Source organism: Thermothelomyces thermophilus, chromosome 4 (genome assembly GCF_000226095.1).
Source record: "Thermothelomyces thermophilus ATCC 42464 chromosome 4, complete sequence".
In the NCBI taxonomy this organism is placed as follows: Eukaryota; Fungi; Ascomycota; class Sordariomycetes; order Sordariales; family Chaetomiaceae; genus Thermothelomyces; species Thermothelomyces thermophilus.
Genome location: NC_016475.1, coordinates 1,329,470 through 1,354,727, shown reverse-complemented (window position 1 = coordinate 1,354,727; position 25,258 = coordinate 1,329,470). Strand labels below are relative to the sequence as shown.

General features: G+C 45.2%; 5 protein-coding genes across 5 annotated transcripts; 3 read left to right on the top strand and 2 right to left on the bottom strand.

The window, feature by feature from the left end:
- Window positions 1–345: 345 nt before the first annotated feature.
- Window positions 346–1,120, bottom strand: MYCTH_15789 (uncharacterized protein; the record flags this gene model as incomplete). The annotated part of the gene is made up of 3 exons (XM_003663881.1): window positions 346–429; window positions 613–740; window positions 805–1,120. Coding segments are annotated over 3 exons (528 nt in total), but the record flags the coding sequence as incomplete, so codon positions are not given.
- Window positions 1,121–5,578: 4,458 nt separating this feature from the next.
- MYCTH_95222 (uncharacterized protein) lies at window positions 5,579–6,583 on the top strand (the record flags this gene model as incomplete). The annotated part of the gene is made up of 6 exons (XM_003663880.1): window positions 5,579–5,591; window positions 5,856–5,869; window positions 5,962–5,987; window positions 6,106–6,128; window positions 6,261–6,375; window positions 6,430–6,583. 6 exons carry the CDS (start codon window positions 5,579–5,581, stop codon window positions 6,581–6,583), a joined length of 345 nt encoding a protein of 114 aa, XP_003663928.1.
- A 6,298-nt stretch (window positions 6,584–12,881) lies between these two features.
- Window positions 12,882–13,937, top strand: MYCTH_95223 (uncharacterized protein; the record flags this gene model as incomplete). The annotated part of the gene is made up of 5 exons (XM_003663879.1): window positions 12,882–12,932; window positions 13,115–13,228; window positions 13,317–13,376; window positions 13,540–13,585; window positions 13,699–13,937. The coding sequence occupies 5 exons, from the start codon at window positions 12,882–12,884 to the stop codon at window positions 13,935–13,937; spliced, it is 510 nt and encodes a 169-aa protein (XP_003663927.1).
- A 913-nt stretch (window positions 13,938–14,850) lies between these two features.
- MYCTH_95224 (uncharacterized protein) lies at window positions 14,851–16,251 on the top strand (the record flags this gene model as incomplete). The annotated part of the gene is made up of 6 exons (XM_003663878.1): window positions 14,851–14,923; window positions 15,037–15,060; window positions 15,245–15,349; window positions 15,407–15,559; window positions 15,812–15,956; window positions 15,993–16,251. The coding sequence occupies 6 exons, from the start codon at window positions 14,851–14,853 to the stop codon at window positions 16,249–16,251; spliced, it is 759 nt and encodes a 252-aa protein (XP_003663926.1).
- Window positions 16,252–21,816: 5,565 nt separating this feature from the next.
- On the bottom strand, window positions 21,817–22,455 carry MYCTH_52735 (uncharacterized protein; the record flags this gene model as incomplete). The annotated part of the gene is made up of 2 exons (XM_003663877.1): window positions 21,817–22,097; window positions 22,188–22,455. 2 exons carry the CDS (start codon window positions 22,453–22,455, stop codon window positions 21,817–21,819), a joined length of 549 nt encoding a protein of 182 aa, XP_003663925.1.
- Window positions 22,456–25,258: the final 2,803 nt, after the last annotated feature.

Below are 25,258 nucleotides of genomic sequence, written 5' to 3'. Positions count from 1 at the left end.
TCACACTACACTTCGCACTACGAAGTTCGAAACTATCTGGCCAATAGGCGAGCTTCCGCCCCTGGCCGCCAAAGCTCTATGCCCAATCACGGCATTGCGTGCGAAGCAAGGGGCACAATTCACTGGACATGGAATCCCTTGGCAGATTCGTAATCGAGAGAGTCGGACGGGCATCTCTGTACGGAATACATACGGATTACAAATTTCGACATGCATCATTCAAACAACACTAAGATATCGCAGTCGCGAAAGACTACGGACCTTAATACCCAAGCAGCACAGAGACAATGGACATCATGCCAACCCAGATCGCCAATATTCCACTGTCCGACAATTGGCGGCAGCGCTGTCGCCATCTCCGTCTTTCGCTGACTGCGTCTCATTGGTGGCCGTGGCCAAATCAATTGCCTTCACACATGTCAACTGCCCCTTCGTCCCCGACACCAGGTTGTCGTCGCCGTCGCCAGGGGAGAAGACGGTTAGGATCGGGGCGATGCTGAACAGGTTCTTGATGAGGGTCGACGCATTGTAGTCACCCTGCCAAAGACAACCAACAACCGTCGGTTTTTTCCGGGGCTCAGGTCAAATAGGGTGGAGGGTGTGAATGGACACTAGGCTTACCGTCGTGTTAACCCGCTCGACCAGAGTCAAGTCGTTGCTCTTGGGCAGTACTGGCCAGCAGTTTGAAGTTTTGTTCTGCCGCCTGGAGATGGGTTCGGGAGATTCTTTGCCGGAGAGGGCTATCAAAGAAACAACAGTCAGAACCCTCGGAGTGCTCCTTGACTCTAGCACGGACCGGAACACACTCAACCTTGGCCGTGATACCAGTCCAGCGGTCTCCCGGGACAGAGGCAGAGCAGTCTGAGTCGAAGTTGTCTAAGAAGTCCCTCTGCAGTCTCTCGCAGGCTTCCCTGCCCGATAGACCATTAAGGTCCACCTTCTCGGCCCGGTTGGTCAGGGCGGAGACGGACGAATCCGACAGGGCTTGTCCGCAGGTGCCCTGCGAGTTGCGGGCGTCGCCGTCGCCGAACTTGATGCGGTCGCTAACTTCGGTAAAGAAGGCGCAGACCCCGGTGTCGTCCAGGCCAAAGGTCGTCCGGCGTGCCGAGGTAGAAGGTCTGGCCGTACACGCGCTCCCGTTCGCCGACTTCCTCGGCACCCACGGCCTTGACCTACGAGAGACTGTCGAGGCTGTCCACGTCAGTGTCGAGGCTGACGATGCCCATCGCGTTGTTAAACCTACTACTAGGCCGTTACTCTAAAGGCCTCAAGGGCTACAGGCCTTAACCCCTGACTCTTTGCCCTCTGTCTCTGAAACCTTTGGCTAAGCCTATTATAGGCCTATTAGATAAGGGTTCTTGCTAGGACCTAGGCTTAGACTTATATAATTTACCAATTAACCTAGCTATTAAGGCTTAGTATCCTTCTATATATGTGCTCCTATTTAGGAAAGTTAAAACACTATTTGATTAGCAGGACTTTAAACTAAATGAAGCTCTAAAAGCAGAGTTAGAAGCAGCCTTGCCGTCGAAGAGGAAGAGGGTGATTACGGATCCGAACGAGCAGTCAGCTTCGATTGAACAGATCTACTAGGCCCTCATTGAAGCCGGCAATATAGAAGGCTCTATAGCTAAAGAGAGTAGCTCGGAAAGTATAGAATCAGAAGCTTCCTATATTGTGCTGGGTTCAACAGACTGTTGTATTGAAGGTTGAAGAAGAAGGATAGGGATGAGTGCCAAGGTTTCCCAAGTGGTCGGAGCATTGGGGGGGGGGTCCGACTTATACATTGCCACTCGCTATACAATCACGTTAACGTTAGGACTCTTTATGAATCTGATCTAAGCCGCCTAAAGCTTCCAGAGCCGAGCGGAATTCCTATTGTCCCCTTCCATCTTCCACTGTCTCAAAACTATTCCAGATAGTGAGACTACAATACAACATCCCGCCAACTCTGCCTCTCTTCTTCCCTTCTTCCCTTCTCCGCACAAGTAGCAAACTAGCACAAATGCCAGGCAACAAAATCTAGCGTTGCCAGTTTTGGACTTGGCATTTTAGCCTCACCTGCGTCGCGGAAGACCACCGCGTCCAGCAGGAGGAGCAGCGCCACCACGGCCAGCGCCAGCAGCACCACCGCGTCCAGCACCAGCAGCACTACCGCGTCCAGCGCCAGCAGCACCACCGCCACGCCCGGCAGTGTTGCCAGGCGCGCCGGTGTTAGGCTGGGGCACTCTGTACGGCAGTGTATAACGCTGATGCCGGTCGGTGACATAACGCGAGAAGCCCCGTGCCCAGAACTTACCTTTCTCGACCGGGAGATCGCGCTAGTAGACAACTGAAGTGGCCGACCCGGTCGGCACTGGCCGCCCAAAGAACTTGCCAATAACGTCATGGAAGCCTGCATTATGCCAGTTGATAGGAGTTACTCGTGCCCCCTGCTCTGGACGCAGGCTCTCGCGTTGCATTTGTTGCCCGCTGGGACCAAGAATGCCCACAATGGCCCAGCCCACCACGCCTGCGGCATGCGCCCGGACAAAGACTTGAGCGCTGCAGTGGTCGTTAGTAACTTGAAATTTCGGTGCGTTTTCCCGGAGCAACAAGACAGGTAGACTTACATCCAGTCGCGGCATCCGTCAAAGTAACCGTTGATATCCACAAAGTCGAAAGGCTTCATGTCGGTTTTCATGGTGTTATCCAGCCCATCATACGTGCCATTGATCAATTGGATCATGTTGGCAAGGGTGATCGAACGCCGGAGCTCGAACTGGAAGCCAGCGCTTGCGCGCTCCGTCCGGCCCCTGTAGCTACAGAGCTTGATCTGGCAGGCTCCGGGGCCCTGCTCGCCATCCTTCTCGCCTTCGCCTAGCTCCATGGAAACGCGCGCAGAGGAGAATCGGTTGTTTGGGCCTATCGGAGAGCGGAAGTTAAGCTTGAACACGACATGGGGCTTGACGGGGTTGGTGTAGAGGAATTCGACCGTGAAGTGTACAATTTGCTTGTCCAGAGCTTGATGCAGATTTTTAAAGCGTTGGGAAGTTGCTCTCGGCACATCGCGCGCGTCGTAAACATTGAAGTCTTTGTTCGTGACGTTTTCCGCGGGATCATATGAGGGCATGATGGGCAGTAGGTTGTGATTTTGAGGTTTGCTATTTCTTTTAGGCGTGTTTTGTCAAATGTTCCTTTCACTAGTAGAGGAAGACTGGTAAGTAAAGGGGTAGGCACTGATTATCGATGCGAATGAAGACGAATAGCTAGGTCGTCAGTCGAGGTGTCACCAAGCCTACTTATAAGAATGATGTTCGTCATCTTTAGCAGCTGTCAAGGATTCCTGATAGTTATCTTGTTGGTTAGAATTCACCACTAAGGCACAAACTGTGCAGATGATGCAAAAATGAATGAACATGGCTTAGTATACTGGGGTAGGGAGCCAAAGTTAACCCCCCTGCCTAGGTACCGACAGGGCTCTCTCGGGAAAACCTCTTGTGCCTCTATCACCAGTTTCCCCTGCCTGCGCCCGCTTGTCAGGCCCCCTGTTTATACCCAGACAGGGGGTCTAACTTGCCCATCATACCTACTCCGTAGTAGACTGGATAATGCCAAAATTAGACGTGGCCCAATAGAAGCACCAGTATGTTGGTCTGACCAGACTTGGAGGCTGAAACAGAGACGAGGCCCTTAAGGTACACAGCCTAGCTGTTGGTGCTAAAATTAGTCCGGAATTGAGTTCTGCTTGGATTTACCAAACTTGGTCAAAGTAACTGCTTATAGATGGGATTGCCATTTGCTACCTAGATTATCGAGGTCAACGTGGTGTGTCACCTAGTTACCAGCTTCGGAACCTGCCGTGTGGGTCAGATAGGCCTACTGAGCCAATTAGCCACTGACCGCCATATGGCGCGGAACGCCACTTGACGAGTTCTCGGCAATCAACAGAATCAAACCGATGGCTGCATTCCATCAACATCGTGATATCTGACGTTCGACTTGAACCGCGCAGTGGTTCCAACAACCAATATGTTTTTATCTTAGTTCTCAGACTAACTACCAGGTATTATTAATCAGAGGGGGGAATATTAAGTTGAAGGTTTATTCGAATTATTTACGCAAGTGATTCTTCTTACCACATGCAGTCCTGTTTTTCATGTTCTCCCGCCGCAGCATCCTTCAGTTACAGTGTCATTTGCTGGTTTGAAACGGGCCATCTTAGTACACTATATAGTAATTATGGTCCGCAACTCGGACTTAGTACAGGGCGCAGTGAGGATAGATCATCTTGGTCTAAGTCTATGGTAGACTGGGCCTACTAGGGTTCCCAGACCTACCAAGGATTGCAGCCACCCACATCTTCCTGCAGGATGGCTCTGGACGCCTCCGTCCTTCTTCCTCCAGAACCATCGCCAATCCGCCAGTATAGCAGAGATACGAAGATCGTTGGTTCCATTCATCCATTCATCCACTGCAACAAAATCTGAAACCCGCTGCTGTCGGATCTAGGACTTAATCTAATCGCGATGACGTTCGAATCACCCTATTTCTGTACTACGCGGCCTTCTCGCTTCTCGCCACAATTCGGCTTGCAAATGAAGATAAAACGCGGATTTTGCATATAAATCTTCCTTATCTGCTCAAAAGGGTCCAAAACTAGTCGCTCAGAGGACAAGAATCCGCCCCCTTTGAATAATGTCAGAAGCTGTAGAGCTTCCAAACGTATTAGCCACGCGTTTGCCACAGCTGTATGAGGCTATTCAACGCATTGGCCAGTCCCTTTGTCTATGAATACCACTCGTTTTGTCTCCTTTGTAGATAGCTTCAACAAGGCACTCTTTCCTTCGTATAGCCACCCACTTTTAACGCTCCCAGAAGCTCATCACTACGTTCGGCAGTTATAAGCCCGGCGCCTTAACTGCTCCTCTGCCGACGTATCTTTAATATTAGTAGTAGCTTCTTCTATTACGAACTCTCTTACCCTACTTTAATACGCTTTCGACGACGTATCCGTCTATTATGTCCGAGATCCTAGTCGAGACTTCTACACGCCTTATAGGGCCTAGTTCCTAGAACTTGTGGTATATTAAACTGTAGTCGTAGGCTGAATTTGCTAGTATATAGGGATTTGTCAACCCTAATAGCGACCGCGAGCCAGATCTGGAAGTTCTGTAGTGCCTAACCTGTAAGCAAGCTAGAGATAACCTCCTCCTAGCTTCCTAAGAGCAACTCCTAGAAGGATTGTCACCCTCGATGTCTATAGATTTGATACCTTCTGACATAGCTATTATAGCCGAATTTACGTAACTATAAGACTCCTTTTATAAAGATATTATATATACTATAGATATTAGTAAGCGGATAGGATAGTTATAATACTAGCTAGTATATACTATAGATCCTAAACTCCATAAAGCTACGAAAGCGTATAGGAAGAAGGATATTAACCTTATTAAGGGGATTATCTAGGCACTTTACTCTATACTTATACTATCTATCATAACGCTTTATATAATAATTATTATATAATATATAACTAGTCTTAATATAGCTAAGCGTTCAGGAGTTAATCTATAGCGCTAGGTTTATAACTTTAATGTCGCCTTTTAGTAAGCTATCTAATATAATATCCTAGAAGTATAGGGTATATAAGGACTTTATACCTTTCTTAATATTATCACTATATATATTTTATTAACCCAGGTAGTAAATAAGAGGATAGAAATTAAGCTTGCTAATAATATAGGATAGCTACTTCTAGAGCTTAGCACTTTTATTATAATAGCTAAGATCCTAATTAATAATGATATATAACCTAGAGTCTCTTAGAAGTATGGAATCTTCTTAATAACTTATATACTAATACTTCTTATAGCTTAGAAAAGTGGTAAGGAGAGAGGTAGAGACTTGTATAGAGACTCTTATAGCGGTTAGAGATATAATATAAGATATCCCTATAAGCGTCTAAGACATCTATAGGATCTAATGGACTATTATATACTTAAGTAAGCTATCTATAGTAATAAATAATGCTTATACCTTTCCGATAAAGAGTATAAGAGAATTTACTAGGAGCTTAATAAGCTAAAGTAGGCTAGACTAAAAAATTAACTTATTACTAAGTAAGGGGAGCTATCCTATTCTAGGTAATTAGGGGTAAGATATCCTAGTTCCCTTAATATTAGACTAGGGCTAGAAGTTCTTGATATGACCAGAGGGACACAGGGTGCAGTTTTGTTTTTCCGGTTCTGTAGAGCTTTGCTATATACAATAGGCAGAAATAGGGGTTGCCTATCTAGGAGCACCAGACAGACAGACAAGGACAACAGATGGCTTTCAACACTCGTTTGCTCTGATGGATTGGAGTGACGAGATGTGGTTCTTCTTTCTTTTGTAAGTTGGAGTATCTTTTTCCACGTAAGTAGACTCTTCTACGTCTGTCCAGAGGGACATCGTTGCCGCCACCTTTGCCCCTATCGTCGTTGCCGTCCAGATGGTTGGACTTGCCTGCTGTGACCGCGAATACTCGGATGCCCTGGACATTTTGAGCCGACGCTCCTCCCCATCTGACCAGACGGAGGTTTGGTTTTGGAGGTGCTGAGTGGTGCCCTGGAGGGTTGGCACTAGCTCAATATATTAATTATTAGCCTTTAATTACTTAGCGAGCTCTTGACTTACTATAGGGCATTTAGTATAGTCACTCTATAATACTATCCTCTATTAGAAAGCACTCTATTAGACTTATATAGCGTGACCTACTTAGTTAATAATAAGAAGTTCCTTTTACCTAGGACGTTTGTTAAGGTAGAGGATTCTAAGTTCGTTAAAGCAGGTATAACGACCTTCCCTATTAATAGAAGGGGTACTTAGGTAATTAAAAACGTTCTAGATGGACTATATGGACTATATATTAAGAGCCTAACGCTTAAGGATATTACTATTATCAAAGGATTCTATATTAATATTATCTTAGAAGCTCTATTACTTAAGGTAGACACTTAATACTATAGCTTAGATTACTTACTATATTTCGGAACACTAGAAAATAACATTATACTTTATAAGTTAGAATATAAATATAATCTTACCTTCCTCGAATATAAGCTACTTTCCTACTACCTAAGCTTCCTAGACTATATCTTAATTAGTAAAGCAGGTATTATAAACGTTTATATATCCTTATGGAATATATTTATTATATATAGTAGAAGGTCCTAGACGCAAGCATTACCTACTATAAGAGAGGATACTAAGAATCTTTGGCACTTAAGAGCTAGCTACCTCGGACTAGAAGCGTTAAAAGCGCTTGTTAATAACGCTAGAAACGTCTATATTAAGGGGATAATATATATTAAGTACGAGAGCTACGCTTATACTTTTATAAGTAAGGTTATCTCTAGGAAAACACTACCTAAGTAAAAGTCTATATACCTATTCTAGTAAGTAGCCTAGGATCTATTTAACTATCCTAAAGCGATTAATAGATTGCGATAGCTACTTGTAATTATTGATAAGTATAGTAGGAAGCTCTTCCTTTTCCTCTTAATAATAAAGTCGCTAGACTAGATTATAGGAGTTATCTAGAATTTCAAAAGCTAGGTAAGACGCTAATATAGGCTTACTATCCATAGGATTAAGTAGGATAACGATACTATAACGATTAGTTTAGTAGGGCGTATACTAATACGCTACTAGACCTAGACTATAGAAAATAATATTGATCTTAAACTCTTACCTTTATATACTTATAAGCTTAACAGACTAATAGAGCGAGTAAGGTAAGAACTAATCTTACGCTTAATCAAGATACTTAATAGTATAAATTAGAAAGTATATAAGTAGTGGTATACTTATATATAATAAGCCTAAGCCGTATTTACTCGTTTAGAACTCCTAATAAGGTACTCTATAGCTAGTTTGAATAGTATTTTTACTAGTATAAACCTAGCTTGACAATTATATTAACTAGCAACTTATACCTAGACTAGAATAGCATCTTTATATATAGATATTGGGTATATATCCTCTATAAGGATGGGGAAACTAAGTAACGTATAAAAGACTTTAAGGTACTACTATATAGGCTAACAAGGTATCTTATAAGATATTATATATCTAATATCTATTACATTTAGATACCTAAGCTCGATAAGGTCATTATAACTTATAACGTTTACTTTAATAAGAAGACTTTCTACCGTCTAGGCAAAGAGTAGCCGATGGAGTCATTGCTAATGGTAGCAAGCTAGGAAGTCAATTAATTTGATCTTAGCAAAGATTCCTAGGATACCGACTTTCTCTAGAAAGCGTTATAATAGATCTAGCAACCAATAGAAGATTCTATTATAGTGGCTTAGCTACCTTTATCATAAGAGAGTCTGGTGGTAGACTAACCTCTCTAACAAGGTCAAGACTTAGGGGTAAGGGAGCTCTCTGATATATAGCCTATAAGCAAGTAATTAGTTCTAGAGACTCTTATAATAAAGACATAAGCAATAGACAAACTTACTAAATAGATAGAAAGCTTTAGAAGACTCTTAACTCCTAAATATACGCCTAAGCCCTTGGTGACTTACCCTATGCCGGCTAATAAAGGGAATGTCTACTAGGAAGTAGGAAGGGTTGAATTAGGGCCTTCCTAGTCGCTAGCTAGCTAATTAGACGCTAGGGAGAGCAGGGGAGCTATCGAATCTAATAGAGGAATACCTTCTATAAAAGAATCTAATATATATAATGAGTAAACAGAAGAGCTAGGAGCTAGGGACGGTACTATCGATATATTATATCTAGCTAGGCTAAAGGAGTGGAGCGTTAAGCGAAGTCTGGATTAGCTAATATATCCTCTAGAAGGTAGAAGCGAAGGAGAAGCTACTTAGCAACCTCTTATAAGGAGAGGCAGAGGTAGGAGGAGGGCTTATAAGCCTAGGGACCCTGTCCGGTTAAGTAAAAGGCTATAAAATAAAGAGAGGGTTAATTATTACTACTCCTTTATCTATATAACTAAGGAACTCTAGTAATAGTTCTATAAGACTTACCTACCTAATTAATAGGAAGCTTACCTAGAGGACTAGAGTATAAGAATGATATATATAGTATTTACTACTATTATATAATAAAAGGATGCTATATACCTTAGAGTAGCCCTAAATAGGCCATGTTGGTATATTAATGATCTTACTTATGTTTTTACTAACTAGCGAGACCTATATAACTACCTGTTAGGACAACAGTTTAAAGACGTAGCTTATAAGGAGATATATAACTCAGAGAGCAGGGGAATGTAGAAGATCGTACCGTACGAGTAAGTAAAAGCGCGACCTATCCTATTAAAATAGGTCTTTATATAAGTTTAACAAGGACGGTTTCTTAGAGAAGTGTAAGGCAAGGATCTATATATAAGGAGATCTATAAGATATTAGCTTAGTAGAAAGTATATACGTAGCTACTCTAGTAGCGTAGTCGTTCCGTATAATAATAGCAATCATTATATACTTTGACTTAGAAATTAAGTAGTTCGATATAGTATAAGCGTTCCTTAACGCTAAAAGACCTGAAGATAATTCTATCGTCTACGAATTACTAGAAGGATTCAAGTAGCTAGAGAAATATGTAGAGTTACAAAGAGCTCTATACGGCTTAAGAGACTTGCTACTCTTATAGTATAAGGAGTTTTATAAAACGCTATCAGATCTAGGTATAGAACTATTAGGTAAAGAGAAGTGCTTCTTCTTAAGTTATAACAAACAAGTTATTCTAATCTTCTATATTAACGACTTCTTGGTCTTCTTCTATAAAAGTAACGCTATAGCGGCCGAGCGTATAATGGAAGGAATCAAAGCTTAATATAACGTCTATAAGTAGGGCGATGTTAGTTAGTTCCTTAGTATTAGGGTAATTCGAGACCGACCTATATATAAGATATAGTTAGTCTATAACTAATATATTAGAAAGGTAACAAGAAGATATAGGCTAGATATGCCTAGTATATATAAGCTAACTCCCTTAAGCTATAAAGAACTTAAAAAGTTCGAAGGGAGTGCTACTAGTATATAGATTAAAGAGTATTAGGAGCTCGTTAGATTAATTCTATATTATATAGTTATACTACGTCTAGACGTTATATATACCTATTTAGTATTCTCTTGATACCTAACTAACCTAGGACTAGACTACTTGTCAGAGGTATGGTAAGTAATAAGATATCTGTTTAGGAGCTCTTGCCTATCAATCTAATATAAGAGCAAGTAAGCGCTAGATAGTTCGACGCTTGTAATCGCTAGGGATACTTTGTATATAGATAATCTAGATACGTGGTATTTATTATAAGAATATATCTTTTTCCTATTTAGAGGTTCTATTATATAGAAGGCGTTATACTAGGATATTATTATAACGTTAAGCACTAAAGTAGAACTTTTAACGCTCTCCCTTATGGTAAGAGAAGCTATAGTATTCAAAAGGCTATTTATAGATATCGATCTTAAGCTTAGGGAACCCTAGAACATTTATTACGATAATTAGTAAACGATCAGATTAGTAATAGCTAAGAATGAACGTATTAATACTTACCTATAGTATATAGATATCTATAATATATAGTTACACTAGGAAGTAGTAAAAGGAACATTTAAAGCTATATATTTACTAACTAGTTGGATACTAGTAGATAGGCTTACTAAATAACTTAGCTAACAAGCCTTTAAGCGCTAGAGGGCTCTCCTTAATCCTTAAGATGTTAGTTACAAGCTTATATAACTAGGGGGTGGAAAATAGGTCAAATTCGCTAAATAAAATACTGCCTAATACTCCTTATCTACTATTATTAGCCGTTATTAGGATTAATAGTCTTGCCCTTGCCTTTATCCTAGCTAGGCAATAACGTAGCGCCTAACATGTCATCAGACGCGCTAATATAGATATTACGAGCCTCCTTGATCTTGCCTAACTAGTAGAAGATATTATATATAGAGCAGGCGATCTTCGTAAAACGCGCAAGTTTAGTCCTATCGAGCTTATACTCCTCCGTATTATCTATACTAGTACGTTTCAGGTCACTTTAGGAGACTATATATAACTTCTTAAGATCCTACGTATATCTATTAGCAATTTGCCTATATATTAGGGGTAGAGGTTTAGGATCTAAGGACTTATAAAAGCCTTAGCTCTATCTAGTAGAGCCTTTATTAAATCCTTTACTAACCTAATATAAGAAGTAAGACTACCATTATAATTGGTATAAGTATTACAAAAGCTATTAGACGTATAGGTAATTAGCGTATATCTTCTTATACTTATAGAAACTATAGGTATAATAGTAATAGTAAGAGCTAGCACTAGAATAATTGTAACATTCGCTAAAAGAACGTCCTATTAGAGCTAACCGTATATACATTCTATAGGGCACCTTACAAAGCTTACTAGCTTCGATATCGCTATATTTAGTCAGCTTAAACGATCTAGATACGACTAGTAGAGCGCTAGAAACTATAATAGAGTCGCTATTAAATTAACTAGAAGAAGCTAAACTATATAAACTTGCTTAAATCGCTAGAATCGCTAGAAAACTGCAAAACCGGCAATAAAATCAATCGAACAGAGATAATAGAAACACTTACAGTCTAGAAGCTTTAGCGTACTTACGCTTTCGAGGCGTTATAGGACCAGGAGTCGACCTACTAGCAGTTACAGTGTTCGTAATAGGCGCACCTAACAAGTCATCTGTTAATTCGAGTATAAAAGGCATTATCCTATTATTATTATTACAATTAAAACTAATGATACTATTACTATTACGGTTACAATAGCTATATTTGATCCATAGCTTTAAAGGAATCGCTTTATTATACTCGACTCTTTTAGACTTCTAAATGCGGAAGGCAGGCCCCTAAAGGAGCTATCGAGGTAAGAGCGACAAAGGATATAACACTAGGAATAGTATTACTACAAAGCGTAGTTAAACGACTACCGTGTTTAACTAGGGGGTATGTCGGAAGCTGTGGAGCTTCTAAACGTATTAGCCACGCGTTTGCCACAGCTGTATAAGGCTGTTTAACGCATTAGCCAGTCCCTTTATCTATAAATACCACTCGTTTTGTCTCCTTTGTAGATAGCTTCAACAAGGCACTCTTTCCTTTGTATAGCTACCTACTTTCAACGCTCCCGGAAGCTTATCACTGCGTTCGGCGAACAACAATGAAGACAAGAAGATGTCGCTATTATAGGGAGGCCGAGAACGTGAATCTGGAACTAGATTTTAACTTTTATTTTGGGTTAGGTTGCTAACTTAGCAGAGTCCAGGTTACGTGCTAAGACGCTTTCTGGTGACTAAAACGGTAGTGAACACGTTTGCGCTTAGTTTTCACCACTCTATCTTTTAGTTCCGTTTTCTGACTTTCACTATGGTATAAATCTAATATTGCCTTGTATGATTACAAGTTTTACTAACATGTTGTAAACCCTGCTCTTAGCTAACTAAACGTGTTTGTACCCTCCTTTATACGTCTTTAATAATAGGCGCTTTTATATTTATATATATATCGAAGGATACCATAGGCTACTATCCTTAACCAGCCTAATTTGACGGCTACACTGCGGGCGACCTGCTGGTCTTATCGGCCCGCTTTCTATAGTATACCAAAAGTAGGGTTACTATACAAGGGGCGAGAACGTAGAGACATAGACTCGGCGACCTAGAGTGCTCGTGCTACGAGTACCGGCTCCGGCGCTTGTCAATCTGAGCGAGCTGGTCAATATCGAACTGGACGCGACCGTAGCCTATACAGTCTGACCTAGCCGACCCTAATGCTCGTCATAGAAGGAAAGCCTCGACCATATAACAGACCTACGTAAGCCAGGAGCAGACCTAGTAACGAGTATACACGCTACTCTGAAGGTTTACAATGACTTGTAGCGCCGATATCATCCAAAGGCGGATTGCCGGTCTCCACGTCGTACGCTAGCGATAAGCGTAGGAACCGACCTAACACTAGGCACAGTCCTGTATCAGCACGGCTATAGAGCAGTGGCAAGGTAGACCATAGCTTGCTAGGATGTATATTCCCGAGCCAAGCGGTCGGTAGGGGGTCTAAACTATATCTAACTAATGTGCTACTCTAGAACGTACCACTTACAGACTTCCCGGAATACCTACCTAAGGGGCTATTTAAGCGAACTGGCAACTATTCGGCCTGACGATAGCCTTGCTAACATATATCATATAGTTAGCGACGTATTTCTGCCAATCTTAGTAAGATTCGCCATAAGGCTAACCGAGTTCCTTAACCTACGACCGACTAATCCTACATATAGTTAGAGCTCCTGCGGAAGGAGTATAGGTAGACCTTGCGTCGGTCTCGTCGAGAGAGCCTATGACAAAGGCGTTAGGCTGGGAGCTGGTGCGCCTCCATGGCGGTAGCAGACAAAACGGGCGACAAGGGGAGTGCTTGCTACGACTTCAAGTGGACTCTCGGCCACCCCTCGTCGGCACGATCAACCTAACCAGCCCCATCGCAATAAGCCCGTTTTTCGGTTCCTAACCTGCACATACATTCTTCACAGACACCGACGCAGCCATCCACTCCCTCCGAGAGGCATGGACAGACCGGTAGGTTGAGAAGAAATACCTAGGGGCTTAGTGAAATGGAGGGTTAAGACTCTCCGACTGGTCCATTTGGCCTGAGATCTCATGTACTCTCAGCTAACCTACAACTTCCCAAGTTACACTGCGACGCCGCTATACACGAGGCATGGCGAATGGACCGTACGACGATTCCGAGCAGCCTGCGGCAAGGGATGTAGGTCGTTGGTTGCAAGAAAGACAGCTTGGTGTCTCGGATTGGATCGGATCACATACCGCGACTCCGGCGGCCGCAGACAGGTTCAGGTGGGCGGGGGCTGGCGTCGACGACCATGAGCGCTCGGCTGAGCTAGGTGATCCGATTGGCAAGGGTCCTTGAGGGAAGGTCGTAGCGGGCTCAACTAGGGAGGTGACAAGGCGGACTCGACATAACGTGGCCTCTCCAGCTCTGTAGGCGGCTCGCGGGGGGTGAATCAACACGACGATAAGGCCTCGGTCAGGGGCGATCTAACAGGAAAGAGTCCCCTAGAGAAGGTCGCAGTGCGGGCCTAGTCAGGGGAGGGGACGAGGCGGACTCGACGTGACGTGACCTCTTCGGCGCTACGGGCGGCTCGCGATAGCTGAGTCGACACGACGATGAGGGGTTGGTTAGAGGCAATCTAACTAGGAAGAGCCCTCAAAGGGAGGTTGCAGCGCTTGCCCAAACAGGGGAGGGGACGAAGCGGACTCGGCATGGTGTGGTCTCTACAGTTCTGTGGGCGGCTCGGAGTCACACCATAGGATGAAGGCGTTAACGACAGGCCTAGGAATCTGCTTACGACAGGTGATTCGTTATCTTCGCTTTAGCTAGAGTGAGACGGCAAAGGGACGGGACTACCACACGTATCAAGTAGCTCGGTGCCCCCTATTTCTTACTGCTGGTGGCGCTAGGAATGTGACAACAGGGATAAGGAGCCTGGTCGTGTAGAAAGAGGAGGTCACGGATCGTTATATAAGGAGGGGACAAGGCATATACTGCCTGGTCCGAGCCGCCCTGTTGAGTAATTCCTAAAGAGATGTGGTAGATTATAGTATCAGGTCTAGGTTATAATTCGTGGCTCTAATAACATCCTGCGGAAGCTGCCTTTTCTAGCGTGAAGCAACGCCGTATGAGGGGCAATCCTTGTTATCGTCGCATTGACAGCGAGGCAGACACGGCCCTCGGGAAGGCCGACGGCGCGAGCTAGCGTTTACGTGTACAGCAGCTCGGTAAGGGGCCCTCTGCCTCGCGATTGGTGATTCCGGCTATATAGATGACGAAGAAGAAGGAGTCTAGTTCATGTAGCCATTATAGCAGCCGAGCCGGCCGGGTGCCTGAGGCTAGGGGTATAACGAGGCCCTTTATAGCTTAGCACGTTACTTAGTATTTGTTATAATTGGCAAAGTATATAGGAAGTGGGAGGCTGAGTTCTACTAGGTTTAACTTGTCTTGTACTTAGTTGCTAAGTCCAGTCTCTACGGAGGTATATATATTTCGCTTATTATCCCAGTTCTCAGTAGCATAAAGATGTCCTTAGTTTACCCTATACTTCTTCCGAACCTAGTTTCCCGTTACGGCCTTATAAACTATTCTATAATTTGGCAGCATAGAAGCACTAAGCAACACTATAGCAACAGATTGTTAAGAGACTCTTATCCCCTTTATAGTGGCAGGTTCTGACCGTCCACGCCTCAATCTTCTAATTCCAAAACTCCCCTCCTCATCCGTCTCCAACACACACGAGTTCAAATTCAAGAGTGGTGCCGGCACAGGTATGGCTTTGAATCCTCGTCATGACTAGACTATAGGTTGCTAACATACTTAAGCAGGAAACAATGTTGCCACCGCTCATGCTACTAGTGGCGGCAGCCGCCAGTCACAGTCTTTACGTGCCGGTCGACTACACTATGGTGATGTCGGTGGTACCAAGATACCACCAAAGGACGTGATTGTAATTTTAAGTGACGATAAGTCAAGCGATGGTAAGATTTATAACGACGAGTCTTACGATGCTAAGTCCTATAACGATAAGCCAAGCGACAATGAGTCGAGCGATGATAAGTCAAGCCACGAACAGCAGAAAAGCGGCCTAGGATGCCTGCTAGCGCCCTTGTCTATCTCACCTACGGCTCCCTCTACGAAGCTGTCCCAATTAGCCAATAGGGCCTCGGCTACATACTAGCTAGGATAGGCATCTACTCCTAATCACACCACACGTAATAACACCGCTCTAGCGACAAATGCCGCTTTTCTTGTTAAACACAAGGCCGCACGCCCTGATCACGGATGTCAACACGATCCCCGGCCGTTCGCAGAGCCATGCGAAACGATGTCGAAGGACGACATTTCGAAATGCCTCTTACACGACGAGCGGGATAAGTGACACTTTCGCCATGATGTCTAGGATCCGTATAGGGCTACCTCTAGACAAGAGAGGGAGACACAACAGAAATCAGATGGCAGCTACCGCTCTGCATCCTATGATCACCATAGCAACGGCGACCAGACGAGCAGCTCAGCCTACCGCCATCTGCCAGTTCCAGACGAGACCGGAGAGCCGACCAAGAATGATCTTGTCAGGTTGCTATATATTCAGGAGCAGCAGGCGAGCCCATCGGTAGTACCAGACCATCAGAGCATTAGCGAACCTAAGCTAGCAGATGCCCAGTACTAGAGTTTATCTAGTACTGCTTCCAAATATAGGGTGGAAAAACAGCACAAGTCCGGTAGCAGCGCCCTCTCTTAGCACCGTGATCACCATTACGATAGTAATCAAACTAACGACTAGAAGCAAGGTAATTCTTAGCTACTAGGTAATAGAGTAGAGCAGGGTATAGGAAGTCCTTTCGTGATGTCGCAAGTATAAGAGAGTAGGGCAAGCATATCGAGATCGTTAGAAGCCATAAGTAATGACGATCGTATACTAGCTAATGTCAGGCCATCTGTATAGCTATCCGCCAGCCAGGACCGCGTTAGCCTTTAGCATAGCTTAGGCCGTCGTCCACGTAGCGGTACTAATATAGGAGACAACTACAGACCTATCGAGGACAGCATCAGAGAGCACAGTCTAGGAGATGTCACCTAGCCACCATAGAAGCGCTATAGGATAAGCACTTCGACCCCGGCAATTGGCGAAACGGCACCTAAGCGGCCGGTAGATTCGTATTACGCTAGCTCCCGGTTATAATAGACTTATAAACCGACAACCCGCCACGTAATGCCTCGCCGAAGTCGGCTTAAAACTTCTAAGCCGCACTCTGCAGGGGTAGCTTCTATGACTAAGAAGCCTTAGGAAGAGTATTTAATGTCAAGCGCATTCTTAACTTTCAGGTGAGGTACTTGGTCGAGTAGGAAGGGTACGGACCTTAGTATAATAGTTAAGAACCTGTTAAGCATTTCGAGCGATGTCCTAATCTGCTGCAGGAGTTCTATAAGAGTACGGGATCGGTAGGGGAATGGATCGTGTAGGAGTTTCGGGCCCTAAGACCGTGTAGTACGGAGGCCTACCGTTTAGCATAGTAGGATGATAGGGTGTTGACGTGTATTTAGGGAAGTTTACACGAGATATTGCAGATTAGACGAGCCTGTGACGACGGAGTAAACCTAAGAAGTATAATAGGTTAAAGATCTAGTCACTATATGGAGAGTATACTTCCTTATGGTTTAGGGGTTTAGGAATGGTAGGAGGTGTAATGTATATAAATCGAGTATATTCCTTGGGCTGCCTGGGTATCGTATACTACTTGAAAGGTACCGTCACGTATCACAAATCACACCACTACCCGATAGCCATCGCTTCTCCTGCTAAGGCAATTGCAATGTAGCAGATCGGTCTGCCCCTTACCTAGCGTCTCCCATTGTTCACTCTATATTAGATCAATGTTCTGCCTAAAACCTAAGTCGGGCGCGGAATAGTGAGATGCTATTGTTCAGCATTGTTAGTAGGTTTGACGTTATAAGGGACTATAATCGTATATAAAGAGTAGAAAAAGTGACATAAGGCTTAGGAAAGTAGTTAACTATAAAAGGTCTGGGCTGGGCAGGACGTAAACACAAGCTATGGTAAGATATCTACTGCTAAACTAATTATATAGATAATATTACTTAGGTAAACAAGAACAATAGTTAAAAACAAATAAAAGCACGTAAACAAAAGCAAAACGACAAAGCAATATAGGAAAATGAGCCGAAACAGACAATAACAGCACCTGAAAAAGACAACCCCCGGCTACCTTTCTACTATATAATAGAACAAACTAACAGGGACCCCTAATAACAGAAGTTCGAGTGTCTAGCTCAATTCGTAAGCAAACCCGGCTAGAACTAGGGTCGCCAAATGGCGTCAAGATAACAGTAGCTATTAAACTAGGACAAACCGCTTCGCCCTCAAGCTGATTACCTTAGGCTAAGCCTCGCCTGTACCCTTGTAGCTAGACTAGCCCGTTCTGTCTATATACATCTAGAGCATCCTAGTAGCGGCGGCCCCTTTAAATACCTTTGACAAGGAGGTCTTCAAGAACATCAACATATAGCAAATATTCGTATTCTTTAGACAACTATATCTATAGCAGTAGTACGTCCTCCCCTACTTCATTCTAAACACACTATCAAGGTAGAAGTCTGCAATAGTTTAACATCCGGCGAGTAAATCTTTAGGCGACGACGACAGCTTTCCCTTTAGGAACGCTTTTATATAATCTTTGTATACCTCTAGCTCCTTTCCGCCTTTACACTCGACCCAGAGGCCACGCCCTAGATCTAGATACTGCTCTAACAGACTAGCGAGTCGGACTCCGAGGGTATTCTTTTTCGTCATATAGAGTCCGATAACCTTCCCCCTAGTCGGCATATTATCATAGGGATCGATGACGTCTATAAAGAAATCTTAGTCAGAGGTCGGATCGGACGAGGCTATAGTTATAGTCATAGCCACCCGAGCTACCTCGGGCGCGTCTAAGGCGAGGGACCAGAGACTGTCAAGGCGCTTGGCAGCTCCCTTTCTAGCGCCTAAGTTGCTGGCCTATACGTACCAACCTTCTTGGCAACTATCCTTGTCGAGGAGATAGTCTACGAAGTCCAGGTTCGGCAAGGATAGGTAGGAGTCGAAGAAGACGAGGGCAGGACCGATAGGGATGTTCTAACTCTTGGCCACCGATGTAAACTAATCTATGAGACCGGTTACTTTCTGTTTGAGGTTCGCCTGGCCGAGGCCCCTCTTGATTATAGGCAAACATGCCAAGGCTATAGGATATTTAAGTAGGAGCCGTCGCTCGAGGTCTGTAAGTTTGTTGGCTAGATCAGAGATACCAGCCTCCCTTGCCTTCTCCGTATAGCCTTTGTAGTCTGAAAGGTCGACCAGACGTTAGACTAACCTCGTCGTCGTAGAAGTCGAGTCTGAACCTAAGCCGGGACTAGGGCCGTCACCAAAGCCGTCGCCAGAGTCCTCGTTCATGCCGTCACCGGAGCCGTCACTGGAGCCGTCACTAGACTCGTCACCGGAGTCCTCATCTAAGCCGCCGCTAGAGCTCTTATCGGAGCCGAGAGGGGGATAATCCTAAGCAATCTGCTTAAGACCAAGAACTTCGACTATGCTAAGGTCTGGTGCTATTGTACTCTGCTATACTCGGTCTAGGGGGACCCCGTTTGCCTACAATAACGCAAGTAGGCTCTCCTTGTTAGCTTTCTTCCTGTCATACAGAATGCTATATCGATGAAGAAGCGGCTTAATCTCGTTATTAAGTCAAAGAGGTTTATACTATTTAGCGAGGGAGGGCATGTTTTCTGTTATCCAAGTGACAAGATTTCCATTCGTTAATAGGCCGATAATGCAAGAAGGATGGTAGAATCTGCACGTTTAGCCTAGCTATACTAGGTAGGAGGACAAAGAAACGGTAAAGAAAGGCGCTTATATATGCGGCTAGGGCTACCATAAACGTGAAGCAGGAACGCGAAGTAGCGACGTAAATTAGGATACACGAACGCGGCCTAGGTACTCTTAAGAACATAGACTCTTAGGACATCTTGCCCACCTAGAAAAAGAAAAGGGAATATCTCAATAGTCACTATATAAGGCTCGTACCTAACTTTAACGCTATCTTTAAATAAGTGTAGTATCACTATGTACTACTATCCCGAGTGGCTTTATATAGCGGCCTAGCCAGGCTTAGAACGTGGCTATCGTCTACCAACCCTGTGTCCGTATTGTAAGGAGCCTAAACCTCGAAGCCGCTACTCCGACTAGCACGTTGATGCCGCTTCCTACTAGTACACGGGGGACCTGGAGCGGAGGATCTATAAGCAGAACGCTAGAATCGCTAGGCGGCCGCCCTATACGCAGAGCCGCCATTTCGAGGTAGAGCAGCCCGTACAAAAGCGCGTGCGCTTCTCGCTGCCTACATTACGACGCGACAAAGATGAGCTGGATCGTCTTGCGTGGGAGTTGGCGAAGCTTAGCTTCCTCAACCCGTATGCCGGGCCGAGTCGGCGCCGATGTAGCCGTTGTAGGCAGAAACTATGACATGGGAGGGACGGGCTCTAACGCGTTTAGGGGTAGGGACAGGCTTAAACCCGTTTAGGGGAGGGGCAGAGGGCGGGGCTAGTAGGAACGAACGTAACGTTAGAACGTCACCTAGTTAGCGATAACACCGGTGCAGGTACCTTAGGCAATTCGAGTTTTCAATATATCGACTTTACAGCTTCTATTAGAAAGCTAATAGCTATGAATTTACCATACCATAGTAATTAGGCACTAAACGATAGGCAATAACTCAATTGATAATTATGTCTGTGTCCCCTTTTTCCAAATCAAGTTGAAGGCCTTTTCCTAATCCTAAGAATCCTAGTGCCAAGCCGCTAGGTACCCCAGAACTGCCCTTCCTGACCACCTGCTAATTCCAACAGCTTCCTTGCTCAGCTACCCTGCTACCGTAAGCTACCTCTAAGCTGCTCTACCGCTGCTAGACTACCACCGCGAGATCCAAGCCCAATTCCCTCAACCTCCTATAACTTAACTTCAAGACCCCTCAGGGCTTTGACCATAGGCAGGTTCTCAGCCCTCGTATTCTGATATAGCGGTAGAAACGGAGTTAGTACATCCGACTGTACATCCTGAATTGACAGCACTTCTTGATCTTAGATGCATTTGACAAAGCTGTTCGTGCTGCCCTTTTCGTCCCTGCACCGCGTTTGCGTCCACGCAACACGTTCGCGTTCTCACCCCACGACTGGTTCACCTCGGCGACTAATTTTGAAGGCGGGGACAGGGCTCGAACCTGTTCGTCAATCCCTGTTCTTGCCCCCCTTCTCGTCACAGGATTCCGATTTCAGAACACTGGTTTAACTATAGTACGCACTACGGGGATGCTGGCTGTTGGATGGTGAGAGTGTGTGCGAATATTCAACGCAGTCCCTAGCTAAGCTAGAATACTTAGTTAACTAAGCATTGAAGAGAAAGGCTTCTTTTGCGTTCTTCGTAGGCAGTTCGTTGTGGATATATCTGAGGCGCCAACAAAACTTTACGTGGAAACCAAGCGTCCCGCTTCCGAAAGCCGCGGGGTCGAAAGTAAGAGTCAAGAGAGATGTCTCCGAGATCCTGCTTGCTCCGGCCGCAGCGCCTTTACAATTCTCATCAAACCACGAGCAGCAGAGACCCGTACCAGACCACCTGAACGTGCCACCCCCGCCCCGCCCGCCGCGCCGCTTCTCCGTGCCGTGTTGCTCATCGTCGCCGGGACCATGCTGGTGGTCATACTGATTATGACAAGGTGTCAGAGTGGCACAGCGCTGGGCGTGACTGTTGGAGCGCCCTGCTCGTCGTCACAGGCTGTAGGGGTGACGGCGTGCTCGTGGCCCGCCCAGGTAGTGGGAGCCTAAGACAGCCTTCTATGAGCTCGGATATCGATCCGAGGCTCCCCTTACTAAGGTCAGACAACAAAAACGTGTTGATGGATGCTCCTGAACCGCCTTGATTCCCAGCCTCGAAAAGGACTGTGCTGACCGGGAGACTAAAGCATGTCAACATGGCGCTGTATCAAAGGTCACCGAGACAAGGTCATTTGCACCGCTCCCATCTGCTGCTCACTTCTGCAGCAAGAGGATCAGAAACACATAAGCTGCTGCACCCGTTCAAGGTCTTATCGCCCTCTAAACTCGTCCTATCCAGTTATCTCGCAGTTTGTAATTAGCCCCTACCGTTCGTAGCCCTGCGGTTGTTCATCGTCACCACTGAATACTACTGCGCCTACGCCAAGTCCAAATCTGGGCAATCCTTGGGGTTGGCGTAGAAGGTACCGCCTAGCTTCTCGATCACGTTGCAGCGCTCCTCCATAGTGTAGGCGTTGAATAGCATGCCGGCGTTCTTCTCGCTAGCCGCTTCGACATCCCCGCTGAGGACCCATACACCGCCTCCAGCCGGCCATCCGGTAGCGATAAATTTCTCCTCTAGGGGTACTGCGTGTACCTCCCTGAAACTCCTAGCCCATGCATGCTCGCTCTCCCACCATCGGGCACCCAGCTGACGCACTAGAATATCAGATTCACTACATTAGCGTCACGAGTCTCTTATAGTAGGATTCTCGCAAGGGGGCGGGGGAGGGGCGCAGGTTTTCCTACTCTTATTGCAGTGCGCCTCTTCGTCTGCGGCCGTGTTGGGGTCTTTTGGATCGGGACGCGGCACAGGTTCAAACCGGCCGTAGCCCAAGAACTCAAGGTCGACGGTAGCAGCTCGCATGGTGTATACGCCGCCCTTGGCGGGCCAGCCAAACACTCTAGCGCCGGGTTTGGTGCCATATGACACCCTCTGGAGAGGCGGGTCGAAATACCCTCCTTCCTCTGGTGCGTAGTCGCACGATTTTCCGTCTGGAGCGACTGAGGTCGCCATGGCAGGCTGAAATTGGGGCTCGGGTTGGGGCTTCACGACCAGTCTGAGGAGTGCGGCCACTGCCACGACGACAATCGCTGTTTCGATAAGCATATCCCAAGAACACGGCCGGCGCAGCTCTCCGAGCGGATGGCGGGTGGAAGATAGGTCCAAGGAGGGGGCCCGGAGACGTAAGACCGGACGGCCGTGTGACCGTGTCGCTCTTTTATGGGCCGAGTGATGGGTCTACTTTCGTCGTATAGGAATTGGAACCCTGCGTGGTACCTTATTTGTAATCGGTCCCATAAATGATAAAGTAAGGTACATAGGTGGTAGGTACGGATGACCCTACCAAAAGAAATTGCTTACCGCCCGATTTAGTCTAGTGGGTTACAGGCGGTTTTCTGCCGGGCAGAACCACTGGGCGCCGAAAGGCGGTAGGCAATTTCTTTTGGTAGGGTCGTCTGTACACTACTTACTGGGCCTCCTAAAACGGCCGATCCAGTTCCCCGCCAAGGCGGGGGACTGGGTTCAGCGACCTGTCCGAAAAAATCGTATACCTCTATTTCTTAGCCGGCCCCATACAAAATTAGGTATACTTGCCTTTTAAGCACTACGAAAGGGTTACATATTAATTAATTGCCTTATATCTATCCTAATACATCCTAAACAATTGAAGAAAAATAAGTTACCTATTCGTAATACCCTTCTAATACTATAGCTAGATTTTCCTAGAATATAAAAAGGCTTTATATTAGGAAAGAGTATTTTAATAGTTTTCCATAGTATAGTACTTGCCAAGGATAAATCGGAGAAATGAATACTTACGTGAATTTATAAATTTAGGCAAGCTATCTTAGCTTAGCAGCTACCTATAAGCATTTTCTAATGTATCTAGCGCGAAAACCCTCGGCGGTCTCGATAAGCGAGGTACCTTTATTTTGGTGGGTAGAGCTAAGAAAACAAGGTATACTTTTCGGATAGATCGCTAAATTTTGAGAGATTTCGGACAGGTCGCTAAACCCGGTCCCCCCCAAGGGGGGGACCGAATCGGCCGTTTTAGAAGGCCTAGTAAGTACCTTACTTATGTAGAAAATATTAGGGCTCGTAACTTGCGGGTGCTTACTAGGCTTAGTTAGCCAGGCCTACTATATAGTCGACCTACTGAATGTTCATTAGCTCGGTACTTTAGGTGGGAAATATAGCGATATCCTTGAAAAAGATCGATAATAGTACTATTCTACTTCTAAAATCACCCTCCTAGCTCCCTAAGTATAACTTCTACTAAGTGTTGATTTCTATAGTAGTGCTCTAATGCTTTAATGTGCTTAATAGCCCTAAAGCGAGGGTGAAGGAGAGAGATCGGGGAGTTATGGGTCGATTTTAAGGGATTTGGTTAGGTACATGCCTAGCAAGTTAGGTGAGATTGAGGCGGGGGGATGTTCCGGAGCCTGGCTATTCCTACACCCTCCTGTCGCGTCTTGTTCCTACACCGCGCTAGCCATCTTTGCATTTCAGTGCTTGGCTAACATGCACGCAGTAATCTTACCTGCATATCTGTTAGTGTCTAGCTCCACACCAAAGCTAAAGTTAGCTAACATCAGATAACATGCGGAAGCAATTCAAAATACCAAAATGCACCAAATACATAGAAGGAAGACAGTGGCTTTAAACATTTCTTTCGGCTATAATACACACTTTAAGATATATCAATTCTAATCGTAGTTTTGGAGGGCTTTTTACATATTACATATATGTCTTATGTCCTGTGTTAGTTTTCTTAGTTGCGATATTCGAGGGTTAGGGATATATATACGTAGCTTAGGGAAATAATTATTTTGAGCGAAAAAGCTACCAAATGCATAGAGAAAAGACAGTGGATTTGAAAGTGGTCAATTAGGCTATAATATGCACTTTAAAATACATATCCTGCATCTGTCCATTTGGCTAGCGTTTTGCATTGCGCGCGCATGTCATGTCGACGATGTCAGTTTTGGTGGTTTTGGTGTGGAAGAGCCGGGCACTAACAGATTTGCAGGTGAATCGCAGCAAAGTATGTTAGCTAAGCACTCTGCTCCGCGGAAACTCTAGAGATAGCTAGCGCGGTGTAGGAATAAGACCCGACAGGGAGGTGTAGGAATAGCTGGGCTCGATGTTCCGAGCTAACAATCATTCAAGGGTTGTCCTGTAAACACTAGCTAATGGTTGTTCACCGAAAGAATCCGAATTTTACAATATTTTTATAATTCAATGCTGGTTTGTTTGTTAGCTCGGAACATCCCCCCTTTTCCAGTCGCGGCTCGCCGGCAATGCAACCAACCAAATCCGTCGAATCCGGCCCACAACTCCTCGATCCCACACCCACCAGCTTGGGTAGGTACCAAAGAGTGAAGAGAAAGAGGTAGGAAGTTAGGAACCTGTGACTGACTGGGTGGAATGACTGGCTTGTTACGGAAAGTACGACCCCGGCGTGGACCCAGTATTAAACTGGGCCTGTGAAATCTCTGGAGCTGGAACCTCTTCTTCTCCAACATTCTTACCACCCTGTTTGGTCTGGGTCTGGGGCCCAGTATAGGACGACTCCAATTCAATTGAACGCTACCTGTTTGCTCCGATCAATCAGGAGCCTCTTTTCTCAGTCATCTTCTGTTTCTACCTGGAAGGTACCGAAGACTTTTTCATTGAACCGACACGACGTCTCTACACTGTTCGACGGCGCGCGCCTTCCATCGCCTCGGGGCGCGGGCCGCTCCGGTTTTGGCAGGTGCCGCCCACAGCCCACAGTTTAAATTCGCGCAAGCAGGTGGGCTTTTCCCCGCAGGCG